This window comes from Tetrao urogallus (assembly GCF_951394365.1).
Source record: "Tetrao urogallus genome assembly, chromosome: 1".
NCBI lineage: Eukaryota > Metazoa > Chordata > Aves > Galliformes > Phasianidae > Tetrao > Tetrao urogallus.
Genome location: NC_136813.1, coordinates 169,103,447 through 169,123,896, shown reverse-complemented (window position 1 = coordinate 169,123,896; position 20,450 = coordinate 169,103,447). Strand labels below are relative to the sequence as shown.

Here is a 20,450-nt window from a genome sequence, read left to right as displayed (position 1 = left end):
AGCACCAGCTATTTAGTTTCTGCAACCCTTTTTTTTACTTTGGGTTTTCTGCAAGTGGGATTTCTGGCAATGTCTACATCTGGCAAGCTACATCTGTTGCCCTGTTTGCTGGAGATGGGCAGGCTGCATGTTTTGATGAGTAATAGCCACAGATGAACGCCTGCATTCTGGTAGTTGCCAAAAAGTTATACAACTACAGATCCTGTGGTCTCTTAAGTTTTCTCTGAGCTGATCCTCTGGTGTAAAGAATGGTGTAGTGTTCTAAGCTTTTAAAATCTTTTACTTTTTCTCTCAGTCCACTCCAGCATACCAGTTGCTACCATCGGGCTATTAATACCATTAAGTACACCATTCTGCTACTGAAAAAATGCATGACAGAATGCCTTAGGTTGGTATCTGTCATTTGAACATTAAAATCTGGTTATTAGATTTTTAGGCCAAAATGCGATCGTCTGTTTTGTTGAACTTCTGTTTCTGAGGCAATGGTGTGACTGGCGTTACGACCCCACAGAAAAGAACTGTCATGACACTAGTTAGGTCTATATAGTTCAATAAGAGCTATAATTCCCCTATTTCCACACATTAAATGCTTATGCTAATGAGCTTTTATTGAGAAATATCCTGTTTTCACTGGACTCAAAAGAAAGGCCTGAAACATTTCTGAAAAGCTATTAGAGTCTATTTGAATGATCTGCACCGAACTACTGAATGACCAAAGTAAAAAAAAAAAAAAAAAAAAAAAAAAAGATAAGCATCTAATTGTATTAGATACATTTCTATTTATTGGATCTTAAATTTTCTACATGTAAACTTCACTACTGGGATTTGACATGTGGGCAAACTGAGGAACAAGAAAGTAAAGGAATTTGTTAAGTATTTAAGTACACGTAGGTTCCCTATTCAGTGCTGTACGTGCTTGCCTTCCTGCCTACTTCTTTAACAGCATAAAATATTTACCTGGGAGAAAAACCATAATCTGCTGGAAAGAGTCTTTCTAATCCAGATTTTGAAACACAAATCAAGAATGCTTTGCATGCTGTTTCTCGACAAATAAATGACATTGCTTTTTGTTTCTTTATTAAGATGTATTGGTTTTTTTCTTCCTCGTAACATGGGATTTGTTCACATGACTTTCAAGGATAAAGAAGTCAGACAGGAGCTACCATTAAGCATTGTTTTATTGTATTATTTAATGTACATGCAGAATTAAAAAAGTGTCAGTTATATCTGTAAGCATATAACTACAATGTAACTGTCTTGGGTCAGCAATGTATTGGATTAGGGACTAATAAATCTAAGTGAACAGACATCTTTCAGGATATACAGTTTATATGGTAAATCAAAAAAGTTTTCTTCAGAATGATCTTCCTCATAAAAAGATAAAATATATCTTGTTTAAAATCTTACTTGGTTTCAATACTGAAAGAAAAAATCTATAATTGTACACTCTCCATTATGTACATAGAAAAACATAAAACTATATCCATACCAGTGTCTGTTTTAAATGCAAACAATAGTAGTTAATAGCTTTGTAACATTTTGTGCACATTTCCCCCTCTTCCCTCCCTCTCTCCCTACCTCCCTCCCTCTTTCCCTCCCTCCCTCCCACCCCCATTAAAAAAATGCAGCATTTCCTAAAGTTTTCAATGCTTTGGCAGAAATGCAACTGCAGGCACTCCCGTGTTAGGTAAAGCAATATGTGAAATATCAGCGCTAGATAAGAAAGCTGCAGGTGTACCAGACAGCTCCACGCTCAATCCCAGGAGCCAAGGCCTGCCCTCTTGGAGGCCAAGGACAGTAGATGCCAACCGGAGCAGGCTCAGGCCCCAGGCTGGTTACAAGAAAGCTGATCAGCCTCACAACTCTTTTTACAAAAGCTTCACACAAACCACATGAGGATACGGGCCGTATCTCTCAACACAGTGCTATCACGAGGGCAAAAAGCTTCTGCAGCTCACAGCATCAGAATGTGTGGCAAGGGCTTTGCCTTGTAAGCCTTGCATCTTACTGCATAGGCTAGCTTGACGCAACACCCTCCATTTAAGACTTTCTGATGTTGCAGCACAGCTAAAACCAGACTAACCCAAATGTGAAGTTTCTAAACCATCTCTCCTGATGGATTAGTTTAGATGCAGCAAAGCGTCTTCTGAAAATAGTGTGTGCTAGTGGCATGCTGACTTCTGCTGATAGGAAAGTTTTTTAAAGCTCATAGGAAAGTTTCCCTCAGAGGCAGCCCCTCCTTGGCATTTTGTGGCTTGTGTTTGGCACACCTTCATGTTTCTTGTAACTCAGGGTTATCTCTGGCATACTTTTATATTGAATACTCTGGAAAAAAAATGAAGCCTACGAGATAAGCACCTAAATGCTAACTAAAGGATGTGTCGTAAGTCACAGTCAGGAAAACATTTCCGTAATGACCAGTTTTAGTTTACAACTTCACTTTCCTTCCACAATTTAGTGAAGGCTAAGAAACAACTGGCTGCAAACTTCCGAGAAAGAATGAGATACAAAGGCACTAGAAGCCTTTTCATGGATGTGCAAAGCTTTCACATGTCAGTGTCTCCAACCTGATGAAGTGTTAGTTTTTCAGGACATGCATTAATTAAGTAAATTGTTTACTTAACCAATGTATTCCTAATACACCATACCTGACCATGACTGGAAATCGCTGTAGTCAACTGACTATACAATAGAAAAAGAACATTCTGCTAAAACCTGCCAGCTTGTCATGTTTATTCTGCTGCAGCAGCTCTGTACTCTTTGGCCACAATAAAATGAATGGCATTACAGTGTTGGAAAGCATTTTTGTCATTCTTTGGTAACTCTGTGGATTTATCTTACAAGGAATGAACAGTGAGATAAAAAGGCATCCAACAACATTTCAGTCTCTGAATTATACAGCCAGCAAAATGATATGCAGCTGTCATAGAAGAATAGCCATTTAAGGTTAGTTTGAAATGCAGACTGAAAAGAGAGGAAGAAAAACAACACAATAAGCAAGAAGTCCAGTAAGAATACATTGTAAAAAAGGAAATTGAGCAAGAAGTGATTTTTTGTTTTGGGCCAGCATATCCACCAGTTGCTGTATGTTGCTTTGGGAAATGTTAAACTGGCACCAAAACACTCCAAACAACACAAAACTCCCACCCTCTCTCCAGGCTGATGGTGCTTTTCGAAATGTCCCTCAAATCTCTTTCCGTACTGTGGCTCGGATGCTGCTGAACACCTTGCCCATAGCCTCAAACAGTGGGTCGCAGAACGTGTGGATGCAGATAGAATAGACACGGCTAATGCACTGGATCTCAATCAGGTAGCTCCTGATGCACGGCACCACCGCCCAGATGTGCAGGAATGACAAGATAGCAAAGTAGATGCCCCAGATGAGTGCCATGGGAATGCCAAAGATTGCTGACAGTAAGCGATAAAACCAGTATTTTGTTACAGTGAAAGTGGTAAAACTGGCCTTCCAAATCCCATCAAAACTGTGTGTTCCTTCTGGCTCAGCAATCACATCTTCAAAATCAATCTGCAGCAAAGAACACAAAAATCAGGTCAGTCAGACATCCTCATCGAAGCGTGGAGTCCAGGAAGCCCCTGCCTCAAAAGCAATGATTGCCTGCAACAAATATTGAAGCTCCTTAGATCCCAATGTGAGTTAACCCATTTTAAAATATCATCTAAGCCACGAGTAAGTCTTGTCTTTTTTTTTCCTATTGATTATAAGTAAGCCTTAAAAACTAGCTCAAAACTAGACATCTAACTTTTAGACAGAGAAGAACCATCCAAGAAACTGAATATTTTGTTCTTCTCTCCTGCGGCCTTAAGGGTGAGGAACACCCCTTAAGTGTGCTGAAGAGATGAACAAGGTGATAAAATCATTACTTTCACTTACATTACTTACATTTCCTTTGTCTAACTTAACCATCTCACATCTTTCTAAATGGAACAAATGCAGTCACTGCTTTGACATTTAACACATCAATAAAACGTGTTTTATTTGTCTGAATTTTTCCACCTTCCCTTATATAGTATTGCTGAATTTTGACAGTGAACAAGCATTTAGGACATCTAAATATACTTTGAAATAGGCATAGATAGCTGTTGATTGGCTGAAAAACAAAGTGCTGGATTTAGATCTGCCTAAGATGAACTTCTCTTTATTGTAAAAGAGTGAGGGAACCTGCAATTTTATTAAATGTAAGAAGGCTCTTCACATTAGAGCCATTTTGTTCTAACCTGCTCTGTTTATGTGACAACACTGTTAGTGAAAGACACAGTCAGGATAACATATTAATATTTAGAAGGAACACACTCTTCCACATATTTCATAGTTTTGAATATTATTCATAAACCATTCACAAAGTCAGCTAAGGAAGCAGTACATTCCAGCATGCATATTTTACCACTCTCTGTTGAAATATTAAGCTTTTCAGGAAGCCTAATTGTCATAACATTTCTATTAGAAAATTAACAGAATTACGATTATAGTTCGGCTCCATGTCACACAAACGTGTTTGATATAACCCACAATACAGGATATTTAATTTAGGCAGCACAACAAATTGCATAGGTAGTGCATAGAACAGGAAAAAGAACACCATCAAATTATACCTCTCTAAGAAATGAAATGATTGTTTAACTTTGATGAAAGAAAAAAAGAAAATACATTCCTGGGTCTGAATCCCAGTGTCCAATGATACTGCTGCCATAAGTGAGGATTTACAGAAGCAGATTAAGTATGATATGGACCAGAGGTCTCAGAAACTCAGGCAACAGTACCTTAGCATGTTGGAAGGACATGAATATAAATACACTCAGTGTATCACGTATGCTGTAGGAAAAGGCTCAAAATAAGTTCTATTAAAATACAAACTGAAAAAAAAAAACACCTCCTCCCTTTCTCTCATTGAATCTTCAATTGAGTTCAATTGAGTCCTTCAATCAGGAGCTGTTGGAGAGGATCCAGAGTGCTACAAGGATGATCGGGGGCTGGAGCACCTCTCCTACAAAGACAGGCTGAGAGAGCTGGGCTTGTTCAGCATGGAGAAAAGAAGGCTGTGGGGTGACCTCATTGCAGCCTTTGCAACCATTGCAACACTGCAACCAATACTTAAGGGGAGCCTATAAACAGGAGGGGAATCAACTCTTTACAAGGGTAAATGATGGCAGGACAAGGAGAAATGTTTTTAAGTTGAGGGAGGGAAGATTTAGGTTGGATATCAAGGAAAAGCTCTTTACCAAGAGTGGTGAGGTTGGAACAGACTGCCTGAGAGGTTATGGATGCTCCATTCCCAAAGGTGTTCAAGGTCAGGTTGGATGCGGCCCTGCGCAGCCTGGTCTAATATTAAATGGGGAGGTCGGTGGTCCTACTTGTGGCGGGGGGGATCCTTGAGGTCCCTTCCAGCCTAAGACATTTCTAAATCAGCTGTGATAGCAAACATCATAAATGCCTGATGTCATGCAGGTTTAACTCAATGGGCCTCTATGTCGCTATGTCTGCTCTGGCCAGCGCATCTCTCCAGGCATCAGATAAAGTAAAGTATAAACCTTCTGTTCTTTATCTGCTGCTTTATCTTAACAAGGCTTTAGTGATTTGAAAGTGATACGTGATTCTTCTGGATGGGAATTCATCAGCAACATCACACTTAAAGTTGGCATTCGGATTGAAATTCTATCTCTACAGAAATCAAGATTAGGATCTGCGCTGGCTGAGTACCCAACAAACACACCACAGCTCCGTGTGCTTCTCTGCAAAGGCATTCAGAGATTAAAGTCTATCTGGAATTTCTGAAACTGAACACAGTAATCTTAAAGTAATAGCTACAAAAAGAGAAATGGAAACAGAAATGAAATGACAATTCTCTCCTGCAGTCCTTCTACACACACAAAATAGTTGCACTTCCGTAGGTAACATGTGTGTCCTTTTGGTACAGATCTTGGAAAATACTTCCACGGAAATTGGTGCAGAAAAAAGCATATACAACACCACATCTACTGCTGAATGAAGATGGGAAATTTGAAATTATTTGGGCTCTGGAATTTCAGTGTGGGCAACTCTGAAGCTCTGGTAGAAATAACTGTGATTCTTGGAAGTGCTTTACAGACAATATGTTCTATATTTTCATTGTGGCTTGATTATATATAGAAGTTCACATCTGGGGACTGAATAACTGACACAATATTAGCTTTATTAAGTATATTGGCCATAAAATACATACATGAATTGGTCCTTAGAGGTTAGCTGCCATTCATAGCAAGAAACCTTCCAGAATGTACAGTGGTTTCGTGTATTAAATGAAACAATCAGATTTCCTTGTATCAATTACTGGAATTTAGGGTTGCATTACAACAAAAATTTGAAGAAAAGGTTGTAGATATGTATAGAGTCAAGTTGATATTATCTCCTGGTGATGGTTTCCAATTGTCTTAAGTCAATTCTCAAGAACAAAAAAGTTTGCACGAAGTGCATACTATTCACTGAAACCAATCTTATTAACTGAGCGCACGTGCTGGAAATGTATGCTTGATTTTATTTATATTTTGAAATACGCCAGCAAGCATGTTACAGTATCTTGTTTCTGCAGCTATTCAAAAGCTTTGTAGCCCATATCATACAGCTGCTCATTTTCAAGGCAAATGGGCTCTTGGCTTATCACCATTAGCCTTGAAACTAGATAACAGTATGCAGATGATGACAAAAAAGGAAGATGACTTCAGCATAGAAAGTAGACTCTCAGAAAATGATACTACATGAAGACTTCATTTTTTCTCAAAGGTTTCACATAGCCCTCATATTCCACAACTTCATGTAGTTTATTGTGTGCATCCCACCAGCTGATGCTGTGATAACTGGCAGAGACAGTTTGTGCACATAACTATCAAACGGCAGTTCAGTGCATCAAGGACTACTCAGGGTTCTACCTAAAGTCTTTTTTATTTAGCTCAGTTATCACAGAGACTATCCTGCATATTTTCAGCTAGCTGATAAGGTAAATGTTAAATTACCAGGAAAGCAGCTTTGCATGGAGCTTTCTTATGGTTATGTGTTCAGCTAAGTGGGACCTATTTTTATCTGCAAAACATATTTTTAACATGTAAAAAGAAACCATAAGTTAATGTAAATCTCCTAGAACATTGCAAATGAATACTAAGACTGCTTGTAATTTGATTCCTTTTAAATAATTAATTGCAGTGAATACTGAGAAATGGAAGCTGGAAAACTCAACAGTTTTCAGATCACATAGTACATTTTCTATGATAGTGATTCTCAAAAGCAGATGGTTTTAGTCTGCTGTGTACCTCAAGATATTCAGAGAGTTAATCCTGGGGAGCCAACAAAAGAATCAGATCACAACACATTTCCAGATGGACTGCACTGTCCTCATTCCAGGAGTTGAAGCTAATATTAGAACATTCATGATATATCCTTGGCCAGGGTTTCTGAACTCAAGTCAGACACAGTTGTCCTAAAAGTACTTGGGAATCAATCTGTCTGTTAGACGCTAACAACAGTGAATTCATGCCACCAACAGTCATCAAGAGTTGGTGAAGTACATTCTCAGAGTAATTTTAACGTTCCTACCAATGCATATAGATGGTGCTGTAAGAGCTATACCCAATGTGTCACTACTGCACGTGTTCCATTTTGTTATTCCTCAAGATCCGTGTTCCCCAGTGCTCCACTTTGAATAAGGGAGATATCAAACTGAACCGAAGAGTGAAAAGACAGAAAGGCAGCCTGGCAGCTCTAAAAAAACTCTCAGATAAACATTGAGTTAAAGTGAATCTGTTGTCTGCCTACAGGCCACGATGATTTTATTGTGAATTATTGAAATTACATGTATGTCAAGAGTCCAGCTACAAAGGAAATGCAGTACTGTCCAAAATTAGTGTTACTCTGAACAGAGCCTAAATCAAGGCAGGCAGTGAGTTGAGGTAAGCTGGGTTCTTCCACATCTCAGCTGCTAACAGATCACATATGAATTCCTGGCTGGGAATGGTTCCAATTGTTTCACCATTCGGGCAGTATAGATAACTCCTGCACTGCAGGAACTCAGACATCACCCAGATTCTTCCTGCATTGAGCCACTCCCATGAAAGATCCTGTTTTTATCTCATAGAGATCCGTGCTCTGCAAGTAACGTAAAGAATAGGTAGAGAGATGTGCTTTGCCTTGCTAACGGTTATAATTCATTCAGTTACACCATCCTCAGCCTCTTCTACCATTCTCCTTTGTAGTCCAGTCCAGCAGCACTCAGCAATGCTAAGTGTCATCAGGCTGATAATGAGTGTCCAAATGAACTAAGTAAAAATAGGAGTGATAGGAGAAAGAGAGGTGGCCAGAAATGGGATTGCAGGGAAGAAAGACACTTTGCAGTTCTCCACTGATTTCTGGAAATGGACCTAACTGGCTCGCAAGGATAAGATACGTTCATTTAGGGTGCTTTCACAACTCCACTTTTATCAAAGCATCAAGTACATGTAAACCTGTGATGGATTCTGTTTCATTTACATAAAGACATACTTCAGTTAGCCATAGGTCCTGCTCTGAAGATTACATACTCAGTGTATAGTTTGATCCTTTGGAGCTGTCAGGGTGTACTCTAAAATAATTGTGACTTATTTGCTAGGTTAATGAAAATACAGGCACATTCACTTGTGACAAGGACAGAAGCAAAGGAAATTTGTTGCTACCCTTTATAGACTACTAATAATTCACAACAGCTGCCCACTTCATCCAGAGCTATTAAACGCTATTAACTTCTGTTCCATGCCTACAATACACTTCCTGACTTCAGCTATTCTTTGTTTCCTACTATTCAGATTGGTAAAGCTAGTTTTTACATTGCTTGAAGCTTTTGTCTGATTCTGCTGTGAGAATTATTGTAGCTTCTTTTGCTCTACGTGTGTTTATTAAACTTCTATCAGGAAATTAAGGAATCTCCTTTGATTCTTAAAGAGGCTTATTTACAACAAAGGGAAATGGTATGGAAAAGTTTCCTTGTTTTCAAAGCCTGTTTAAAGCAAATACCTATTAATTAAAGAAACTTAACATTGTGAATTTATTATTTTTCTAAGAAGCACAACAACCAACCAACCTAAAAAACCCACCACCAACCAATCAACAAAAATCCCAACAGCTGAGTCAAGATTATGTGCCTTATACAGGATAATAGTTATTATGTATGAAAACAGTTGACCTTGTCACGTTGGTTCCTATGAATCAAATCTGGCAGGCTCTAAAGGTATGTCAAACTCCATCCTCAAACTGCCTACATAAAGATTATGCTTCTTCTCAAAATCTGTGCTTTGAGGTACCAATTCCATTGAAAATTTACTGTGCTGAGTCTATCAGAAGTATATACGCGTATATTAAGGCCATCAGCATTTTATGGAGGCTTTGGCCTAAGCCACATTTCTGTGAGTGTAACTGCAATGACTCAAACTGCTGTGTGCAGTGTCTGTGTTCTGCAGCTGTCTCCTACCACACAGCCTGCAGAGACAGGCACCACTGGGGAGGAACTCAACCAGGAGCTCAGCACGTCAGTGTTTGTGAGTGCTATCAATACCTTTTGGAGTCAGTGAAAAGACACCAGGGTCCTTATTGCATCTCTTCTGATTAATCACTGATATCTCCAGTTGGGCAAACCACTTACATGTATACACAACCTGAAAAATGGCAACTGTCTCACTGATGTCAATACGTCTAAATGTGCCAGACAAGGGCTACAGCCAAGCCAGACTGAAAGTTGGGTCTTTGATGAATAATTTACATACATGTATCACTTGTTTATACCTTAAAAAAGTTCGCCTTTTCAGCAGCATCCATCTGGCAAACATTTACCTGCATTGTGTAAAGAAGCTGGTACCTTGTGCCTGAAAACATACAGCTTGATAACATTTTACTAGGTGCTGTCAGGTGTGTCATAAAAAATACTTTAGATTGCAGTAGGGTGACCACACAACATGAGCATCCAGATGTATCCAGAAACGAGCCAGGTTCCATCTGACCATCATTAGGTGTTCAAACTGACCAATGAGATTTCATTACATTTCCTTTCTCCCTGTGTCTACTTCCCATCACACTGCAAGAACTGAGTGTTCTGCCCGTGGATCTCTTGATGGAGAGAGTGCAACTTTCCTGAATACTACAAAGAATGCTGAAAAAGCAAACCATGTTTTAACAAACAAGGACACTCATGTTGGGAAACAGAATTGAAGGACTACACTCTTCTGGCTAGAAAAGAAAACCATGTCCTGTCAGGAATTACCACTACTGCACAAATGTTCAGATGGACTGTGAGCAATTTACTGTAATGCCATGACTTAGAAAAGAGTCATGACTGCAAGATCACAATTTCATAACCTGAAAATCAATGAAAACAGCCAAAATTTGGTAATAATTACCAAGAGAACAAGCTCTAACCGTTCTGAATTACTGATTACATTCCAGGAAAGTCCTTGCGATGGGCTCTGTCTTAGCAGACAGGCTCATCTAAATCTGTGGAAGTATTTATGGGAAAAAAGTTGCTGTGGCAGTGGGTCAGCACTGAGGCAAGGAGGCATCCTCCAGAGACCTCACTTGTCTGTACTTCTTATCAGCAGAAGGAAAGAATAGCAGCTTCAGGGAGACATCTGCATTCTGCTGAAACACAGTTAAGCTTCCTGTGCAGGTGGGGATATCACATCAGTCAGCTCCATGGAAAATATTTTGGTGCTGTCAGTGAGCAGTCAGAAAACGTAGTGGCTGTTTTCATCCCTGGAAACTGAGTTGCTGGGAGGTGGTTGCAACTTTCCCCAAACGGAACTCTTACAAAGCTTTCTTCATTTTGTTATTCGTTTCATGTTCCACAGTTTCACCTCATTTGATATTTTTACCTTATTAAAGAACTCTGGTATGTCTCTGTGTATGTACATGTTCACTTGTTTCTCCATGTCTGTACGTGTAAGGATGCACACACGTCAATATGAACAGGGAGGTGGAATTTGGATGATACTAAAAATAATGAGAGCTCTTTTATTGATTTGGAATTAACCAGGATTCAGAAACATCAATAAAAGTACAGGTATTCTCTAAACAAATTTTTAGATGATTATGTTGCTTTGCGTTGGTAGTTTCACAGACCTGATATTAAGTTAATAAACTGCCTTAAGGGTTTTTAGAGCATGCTCTTGCTTCAGTCCTCCTATGGACACTAATGGAAAATGGAACTACAGTGATCTTGGACTTCTTAGTAGCACATGAAGAGAGACGGCCACCTTCATTAGGGTGCTTAGATCTAGAACTGAACTTTTTTTTCCTCTCATTTTTAAGTAAGTTAATTGGAGAAGACTGTTAACTATGTATACTACCCACATACGCATTCCTGTTAATTGCTGCAATTATTTTAGCACATCTGTGTGATCTGTTCACTTCCTTCATTTCTGTCTGGATTGCTTACTGTTGACAGCGAGCATGCAGTGTGCCCAGCTAACTCTCTGTTACTGTCAAATGCCTCTGCATTTCTGCTGTTAGAACGTTGTCCTTGTACTGGAAGACCTTAAGTTACTGACCCTTAAATATGAGGCAATTATTTCTTTAATATTTCATAAAGATCAAGATTTTGTTGGTCTACAGTTATAGTCTTATAACAAACTGCACTGGAAAAGAGATAAATGAAATCAGGTTTCCTAAAATGACAAGAGACTTTGAGACTGAAGTCTACAGAAGATATTAACTTGATCTTGAGAGAAATGTGAATATGTTTTTATAGTATTTGTTTGAGTTCTGAGAAGGTGTTTTAGAGCTTACAGAGGAAGTGTTGCAACCTTTGGTTTCCTTGGCTTCTTGGAAACTCTGACTTACATTCAGCACAGCAGGATTTTGGACAGGGAATGTGATGCTTTCACCTTTAGCTGCAGTAGTATCATCTTCTCACTTCTTATTTGAGAAGCTGAATTTAACAGTTCCCATTTATTTGAAGTGGAAGTACATGGCTCAGATAAGTAGAATACAGACATGTCTCATTGAACAGCTCCACTAGCATCAATAGCATAACTCCTTGATTATCATGAACAAAACAGGGTGTGAACTTCATCAGCTAATGTATTCTCTACAGTGGGCATAGTGGTAATGAGACTGTCCTTCTAAATACTAAACCAATGACATAATTTTGATAAGAATAATACTGCATAAAATTGCTAGTTTTGAAAATATTGAAAAACATTTTCATAAGAAATTACTTAGAAAAAAAATAAAAATACTTACAGAGTTAACCCTGGCCCTCCAAGCAATCAAATAAATTTGATGGCATAACTTATCTTCAAAATAAGAAATCAAATCTCTAGCTCTAGACTTTTTTTTTTTTTTTTAATTAAAGAACATCTGGAAAAGGCAAATGACAGTTCAAACCGCTCCAAAAAGTCAGTTGCTGGTGTAGATTTCATCCCTCTGCCTATTTGTTGCAAAGATATTTGAGGACAGTGGGAAAAATAAACTTTAGTTTAGAGCTATATTTCTCTTCTGCTTTCCAAACATCTCAAGTATTACTGATTCATACACGTTCATTTATGGCTTTTTTTTTTTCTCTCTGTTGCTTAAAATACACCAAAGATCAGATTCTCACTGGAGATCTCATAGCAAAGCCACTTTATCACACACATTTTCCCTGTTCCCACTGGAGATACTTTTCTCAATATTAGACATTCTTACTTTCTGCAATTGAGATGGTATTTTTATCCATATATTGGGTTAAAAATTCTGAAATGAATTCAGATTCTTCTTAAATTTTCTAACATATCATCTGAATTATGTTGCACTTAACAGAAAGAAAAAATATTTGTCTTCTCTGAATACAAGGTAGCGTGCAATAAATTCTAACAGAAGGAACACCCATGTTGAACAGCTGGCTCTTTCCTCATTGTCATCAAGTGAACATTTTCCTATGGAGTTATGAGTCATGTTCATCATGTTAAGAAGGCAGTGCATAAGGCTTTAATAATACTATAATCTTAAAGACAAACACTTTTGTTTGGGATTTGTGACTTGATTAGAATGAATTCACAATATTAAGGATATACAAAGACTCCACGTGTAACAATCTGGAAACTTCTAATTTCTGTGCAAGTAATCTGCTTCAGAATTCTCAGCCCTCAGTTCCCCCACTAACTGGTTTTTGTAACAGCTTGAGCTTTAATCTCTGAATCCTACATTAGCCTTGGAGGAAATAGTTGGAACAGAATTGTATCACGCAGATAGCAAAACACTGGAATAGTGCTGCATCTTAAAATCTGAAACCCACAGTTGGCCATTGGTATGGTGCAAAGTTTAAGAATAATCTCCTTTGAATGCAGTTGCGACATGCTGAAACTGCACTTATCATCAAATGGAGAGAGACACACGCTGGGGGACCACTCATACTATCCTGTGGCGAGGCCTGAACTATGTGACACCAATCTTCCTCCGAGAGCACTCAACCATCTGAAGGGCAGAAGCTCTGTTCTCCCACACTGTCACACCAGTGACAGCCCTCAGTGCCTCACCCTCCCAACCTCAGCAAAAACACTGGGACGGCACCCATCAGCACCCATTTTCCTTCCAGTAGGCTCCCAAGCCTGGAGGTGTGAGATGGGGCCTGGTTGACTCTCTGAGTGCCGTGCTCAGCACAACAGCGTGTGACCACATCTGTGAAGGATTTAGTAAATAACATCGCAAATTGTTCTTTTTTTAAAGTTATTTTATTTTTTATTTATTGGAAATTGCTTTAAGCGTGACTCAGGATGGCTGAGCAGCACTGTGCTCGCTAATGCCTACATCGTGGTGTTGTGGTATTTGTCAAGAGCTGACTAAAAATTCCAGACTCGGCCTTGCAGTGAGCAAAGCTGCCCTTAACTGCATTGGCTTTAAGTAAGAAGGCAGGAACACAAGTGTTTAAAACTTGGTACAAAAGTTCCACATTGCTACATCTGTAGCCAAGTGCAGGATTATTTTTTTTTTTCCAGAGAAAAGGTTGCTTACACAACAGCAGCAGATAGACACTATTTGTTAGAAACAAAATAATAATTACGTTCTAGATGGTACAGCAGTACCCTAGCACAACACTACAGGACTACAGGAAAGAACTGTAATCAGATGTGACCACATGTTCAATCCTTACCAGTCCAGAGGGAGTAGAGTTTGCTGGGTGATGTGCCTGGTCCATTCCTATCCTGAGCAAGGAGCGAGGAAGCACTGAGAAGCACAAGCCAGCCTCTCCAAGGGCTGCAGGAAAGCAGCTCCTGTGTTTCCTCCTACCAAACTCTGCAGATTTAGCCACAGACACTTTGAAAAACTTTGAACTGCAAAGAGTTGGAAGGCTGGAAGTTCAGCCACAATCTGGAAAATGCAAATACTGCATTGGAAAACAGGAAGAGCAAAGACTGTGCAAGACCTGAAAGAGAACTTCAGTCAACTTCATGTCAGACCTAAGTCAATGGGGGAGGCAATGATAAATGAGAGGGGAAAAAAAAAAGAGTATTTCTGTTCTGCTGATTCCATCCCAACACACACAAACATAAGCTGTGGATTACAAGTCTAGAGTGGAATCTGCCATATGAAATAGGTATAACGTTGAGGCAAATAACTGTATAATCATCAAAATTCCTCTCAGAGAACTCCCAGATGCACAGAGGCTACTTCTTCCTTGCTAAATTCCTGTTTTGCTTTCTATATGACAGACAACTCCAGAAGCTGGTGCCTCAAGGAATGGGACCATGCTGCACATCGTTGGCGTCCCAAAGTGATGCAGGAGAGCAGCCATATGAGGAAGAAACTCATTCCTTTCTGCTTCCTGCTGAAGGAATTAGAACAGGAAAGAAACTCTGGTGGTTTCACTAGATTGTGCTTCTTGCTGCATGGATCTGCCAACAGCTTTGACTGTGGACCTCAGTTTTCACACCACAAGGTCAGTAAAGCCTCGTTTGCATCCCTTTCTGAATACAGAGTCAGTTGCCTTCCCCACGTTTCTAGAAATCTGGCACAGCATTTAGCGTCCACTTGGTATTATTTATTTAATAAAAAATTATTTTTTATTAAAGGGTCTGGATCAGGTCTCTCCCTCTTGCCTGGATTGTTCCCCTGATGCTTCCTGCTCCATTTCATTTCCATGTCTTCTGTGGACAAAGCTGCAGATGCTCTGTGTTGCACTCCAAGGGAACGTGCATTGCTTCTTACAAGCAAGTGTTATTTTTAAAATGTGCTATGGGAAGTATTTGAATGCAGCCAACACTGAGGCCTTTTAGAGAGCTGCTTACAGAGCAGATTCCTCGTTCTCTGTCTAATCATTTCTATTTCATGGTTGACTGATTTGTCCCTAGTTTCCATGCTATTGTGACTCATAGTCAAGTGGCAAGAAATGCATTAAATTCTGGTTACAAAGCAGAAGGTTCTGAATCTAGAAAAAGGCAATGGCCCTACACAAAATTGAATTAAATCTGAGGCATGCTTCAGGCTTTAAAAGAAATCATGAACAATTTTTTCTGTCTTCCAGTACCCAAAGACTCCTGTTACTCAGGTACATTTTTTACACTCTTTAGGTTACATGATGGAAGAGGTCATAGACTGGTGGTTGAGGGAGGAACTGATCTTTGTCTTCTCCTCAGTCAGAGTCTGCCCCCTAGGAACTGGATCTAGACTTTGCAGCTACTTCTAAGCTAAACCTGAAAGCAGTATCCAAACAAACTCAAAGTGTATCAAAATTCCTTTCTGTATTGGTAGGGTTGGGTCTAGTTACAAAATGCTTACATAAGTCAAAGTGATTCTTACTTGTCTTTGTGACAAGATGCGAAAACGTTGCTTTGAGATGTCAACTTAAAAAAAAAAAAAAAAAAAAAGCTGCTGTTTTTATAATGCAAAATGAAAACTTTGTGGTCAACATTCATTTTGGTACATCACTGTGTCTTGATGTGCTTCTGTGCACTACCAGGAGCTCATGCATACAAGACATGGCACTGCTATTCCAGCTGCTTGCTGGTTCTCAATGAACACATTTGATGGTCTGCAATTATCTTGGAGGGACATACTGAAAAGCTTGATTTTTCCATTTCTATAATTTTGATTCTTTAAATGTGTTTTGGATTATTGAATCTACTAAGCTAACTTTCTTAATCATTGCCCTTGGAAGAAGCAGAGAAAGCAGGACAGGCTCTGCATGCCACTTCTTTTATGTCCATTAGGAGTTTTTTCCACCAGCAGCCTGCCTCTTGTCCCAGCAGGATCTTTCTCTCCCAGGCTAAGTCTGGACACTCGAATTCCGACTTGCCTGGGGGCTGTGAGTCATCCTTGGAAGGTCTGGTTGCTTTGGGGACTCCTTCTGTTGATGTACGCAATGAGCCATGAGGAAGCCTTGTTCTCCAGCTCCTACATTCCTGCTACCCAGCTGCTCCTCCATGGGTAGCAGATAAAAGGATTGTTCCCTCCTCCCTTACATCAAGCACTTTAATGGAAGTTTTGTACCACTAGGCAGTGCTACAGATGATTTTTTTCCCCTAAACAAATGGAAATTTAATCTCTTTTCTTTCTAGATCTTGGACAATGGCTCTCTAACAAAAGAGACAGCCCAAATTCCTATTCTTGATACAGCAACGTGGCCAGTCATACTCAGCACCTCCAAGCTGTTTAGAAGTCAGTGGAATTTGAGATTACACAAGACCTCTCTGCATTGTCCGCACATGGCACAAATCATGCTCCTGACATACATTTAGAAACTGGATTCCAACCTTTTTACCCTCCAGAAACAATACAACATTTATCTTTTTTTAAGAACAAGTCTTCCTGCTCTGCAGTCCCAGTGCTCAGGGAGCTCATGCTGGGCGCTAAGCACCCCGGTGGCTTTCTCATCCACTACGACTGACTGGACAGCCCTTGGTTTGCTGGGTCCTGACAAGCTCAGGTGACAGTGTCCCTGGTTTTCACACAAACAACATAAAATTCTCCCGCTAAGAGAAAACTCAGCCCCATGATTTTTCCGACCAAAGTGAGTCCAAGCAAAAATCTCCGTCACTCCAGATTTGTCAGAACTGTCCAACTGAGCTAAAACTGTCCAACTGAGAAGAAAAAGTCTAGAAAGAGGCACCGTCTGGTTTTGCCTAACTTCCTTTTCTTATTCCCCGAGAGAGGGAAAAACAGCACGGAAATGAACATAAACCGAACTAAACAAACGAAGCCAAACCACCTCTGCAGACTCTGAGCAGAGGGAGACCCGTCCCGGGGCTCAGCCGGGCTGGAGCCGCCTGCTCAGGGTCCGCAGCCGCGGGCACACGGCTCGGGGCAGCGCAGCTCGGAGCCTCCCCTCTCGCTTCAACGCCGAAAAGAAATTGCGAGCTGCTCCCTCCCTCCCGCAACAGGTGGAGAGAAGCGGTCCTCCCGTCCCGGCCCCTCACCTTCACCACGTCGTCGTTGAGGTGCTTGGGGTCGCGGTTGACCAGGTCGATCTCCTTCGTGTGCACGTCGCGCACCGCCTTCTCGCTCAGCTCGTCTGCCATCATCTTGTTGTTGGGCTTGTAGATGTTGCCCTGCTCCCTGACGGGCGCCGCGTACAGAAAGCCCTGCGGGAGGGAGAGCGGCCGGAGGGCAGAGCCGGCGGGGAGGGAGGGAAGGAGGGAAGGAGGCAGGGCGGGCTGGGGGCGGCCCCGGTCCCGCGGGGAGCGCGGCGCGGAGCGGCGGGCGGCAGCCCGGGCTATTTAACGGCGGCGCGGGGCGCTCACCACACCCCGCGCCCGGCGCTACGCCCGCTCCCGCGGCCGCCGCCAGGCGTCCCCGCCGCGCCCCGCACTCCCCCACGCGCCGCCCGGGCCGGGCACAGAGCGCTGCCGCCCGCCGTCCCCACGGCCCGCCCGGAGAGGTGGCTCTGCCTCGGCGACCTACGCCGGAGACGGTGCACAGGGACGCCCTCTCCGCGCCCCTCGCGTCTCGCCTTCGGTTTGCCGCCCTCGCCGAGTGGCCTCGCCCTGCAGCCCCGGCTCAGCTCGAAGCGGCCGAGCCGCCCGCGACCCCCTGCCCGCCCTCTGTCCTGTCCCGTCCCGTCACATCCCGTCCCGTCTCGTTCTCCGCGATCCCGCTCCTTGTGCCGTCCCGCCGCGGAGCGCGGGTCGGGCGCCGGCAGCAGCCCGGCTGTGCCCGCACAAGCCGCCCTACCTCCGAGTCCACGTATTTGGTGCCGGACATGCTGCCCCGGCGCTGCCGCAGGTTGCTCTGCTCTATAACTCGGAGGAGCGGAGGAGGCAGGAGGATCCCGCTCGGCGGAGCGGCCAGCCAGGGGGAGGGAGGCGGCTGGCGGCCCGCCAGGGGCTGCTCCCCGCCTCGGGCCGGGGCTGATGACAAGCGGCGGAGCGGCCCGGCATCGCGCGGCTCGCCCGGGAGCGGCCCGCGGTGGGAGGGGAAAGCGGCCCGGCCCCGGAGACCTGCGGACGGGCGGGCGGCCCCGGCTGCCTGGGCAGCGGCAGAGACAGCGACAGCGACAACGACAGCGACAGCGACAGTAGCCACGGCGACAACGACCGGGGCCGCCCTGCCCTGCTCGGGCCGTACCGGGCAGCGGATCCTCGCCACTGGGCTGCGGGGGGCGGCTGTGCCCGAATGTGGCAGAGCCCCGGGGGAAGGGACGGGAAGGGACGAGGAGATGGAAAACTTGAGCAGCGCTGCGGGAGAGAGGCGTTGGTAGAGCCCCCCCGCTCTGACAATGTCACACACACTGTCCCGGGAGCAATTGTGGAAACTTGGACGTCCTCGGGTTGAAGAAAAAGAGATTTTCTCAACCGGTTCATTTCAAAACTATGCAAATATTTAACGGTCCCGCACGCTAACAGTACTGTATTTTTCCTGGGAGGAGGCTGACCCGCGTCTGCCGTGCGTGTTAGCTGCTGGGACTTCACTTTGAGAGGAGCGGTGAGATGCCGATATTTAGCTCTGTTCTCACAGCCTCTCATAAGCCCAGGGGCGTACATAAGGGGAAGAGCTGCAGTGATCCATCGCTGGGTCCAGTGTGGTCCGAGGCACAGCTGCCGTGTACATCTACAAACCCCATGTTACATTCAGCCCTTTTTTAACATTTATTTCGTTTTTAATTCTTGCAGCCAGTATTTTTCTCCTAGTAAATCAGAGCACGGCATGAGATCTACAACATTAACAAGAAAGTGGGCGTCAGTTTTATGCCATTATGCACAGAATTGCAGCAAAAGGAGTAGAACAGCCTTAATGCAGTGTATTCAGCTTCGTCAATTCAACAGAGAAGCACCCTCAAACAGGCCGTTGCCTGTGATGGCGAAGGCTCTGTAATTGTAAATAAATGTACCTGTTGGGGATGCGGTCTGTGTAGTTTTGATATGGACAACAGGGAACATTGGACTTTAAGTGTTTCTACTGCTCATAAACTTTAGAACTGTGGATGGATGTTTTCCAGCTTTCCAATTTAGTTGACCCTTTTAGAAGCAATTTTTTAAATTCACATGATAACTTAAGCCATCCTTAACATGTCCTAACACTTGAGTATGTGCATTAAGGCAAATGTATGGATTTAAAGACAGTTTCTGGGATTTTTAATTCATCTGAAAAAAACAAAAAACCCAAAAAAACAAAACAACCAACAATAACTAAAAAATGCCTTTTTAAAAAATTTCCCCCATTACAGTTACATTTTTTGTATCTAAGAAAGTTTCCTACCTGGTCACTGTCCTGCACATACATCAGAATATCATAGAATGCCTTGGGCTTCCACGGACCTTAAAGCCCACCCAGTCCAACTCCTGCCATGGGCAGGGCCGCCATCCCCAAGCTCAGGCTGTCCAGGGCTCCATCCAATCGGGCCTTGAGAACCTCAGGGAATTTCCTTCTAATATCTAACCTAAGTCTCCCTCTTGTACAGCCATTTCCCTTGTCCTATCACCATCAGCCCATGTAAAATTTAGTCCCCCTCCTTCTTATAAGCTCCCCTCAAGTACTGAAAGGAAGATCTTGAGCCTATATTCAGTACTACTGCATGTCTCAAGGATGACTAAAAATAGGAAATTTATTGGTTGATTTGAAACAGTAATGATTCCTGGAATGGTTTCTGCAGAACTTCAACACCCTTTGGAAGAAGTTTCTGAATCATACAACACTGCTGCAGTTAAAGAGATACTGGGAGCAGGAGGAATTGATAGATTTCATGAGATGAATCCCAGCAGAGGAGCAAAGGAGCTCTGCAAAAAGCTGTGATGCCATACAAAGGAGCAGGACAGCTCATCTGGAAAAGGCATGGTAAAGGCTTGCAGGAACCTTCTGAAAGTGCAAGGCTGTGCTCCCTTCTTACCTACCATGAACGGATTATTCTGGAGTGGCCTAAAATAGCCACAGATTGCAGACACCAAACTGGCTTTGCAAATGCCACCCAAACTTCTTATTGAGGTTTGCTGCACTGTTGGCAGCCCAGGACAGCTGCTGAACAGAATATGTGTTA

The 20,450-nt window shown here is 42.5% G+C and overlaps 1 protein-coding gene across 1 annotated transcript; it reads right to left on the bottom strand.

Annotated features, from left to right (window-relative positions):
- Positions 1-3,184: 3,184 nt before the first annotated feature.
- CAV1 (caveolin 1) lies at positions 3,185-18,181 on the bottom strand (the record flags this gene model as incomplete). Its single annotated transcript, XM_079536912.1, has 3 exons — positions 3,185-3,526; positions 17,398-17,562; positions 18,152-18,181. The coding sequence occupies 3 exons, from the start codon at positions 18,179-18,181 to the stop codon at positions 3,185-3,187; spliced, it is 537 nt and encodes a 178-aa protein (XP_079393038.1).
- Between the last annotated feature and the right edge of the window lie 2,269 nt (positions 18,182-20,450).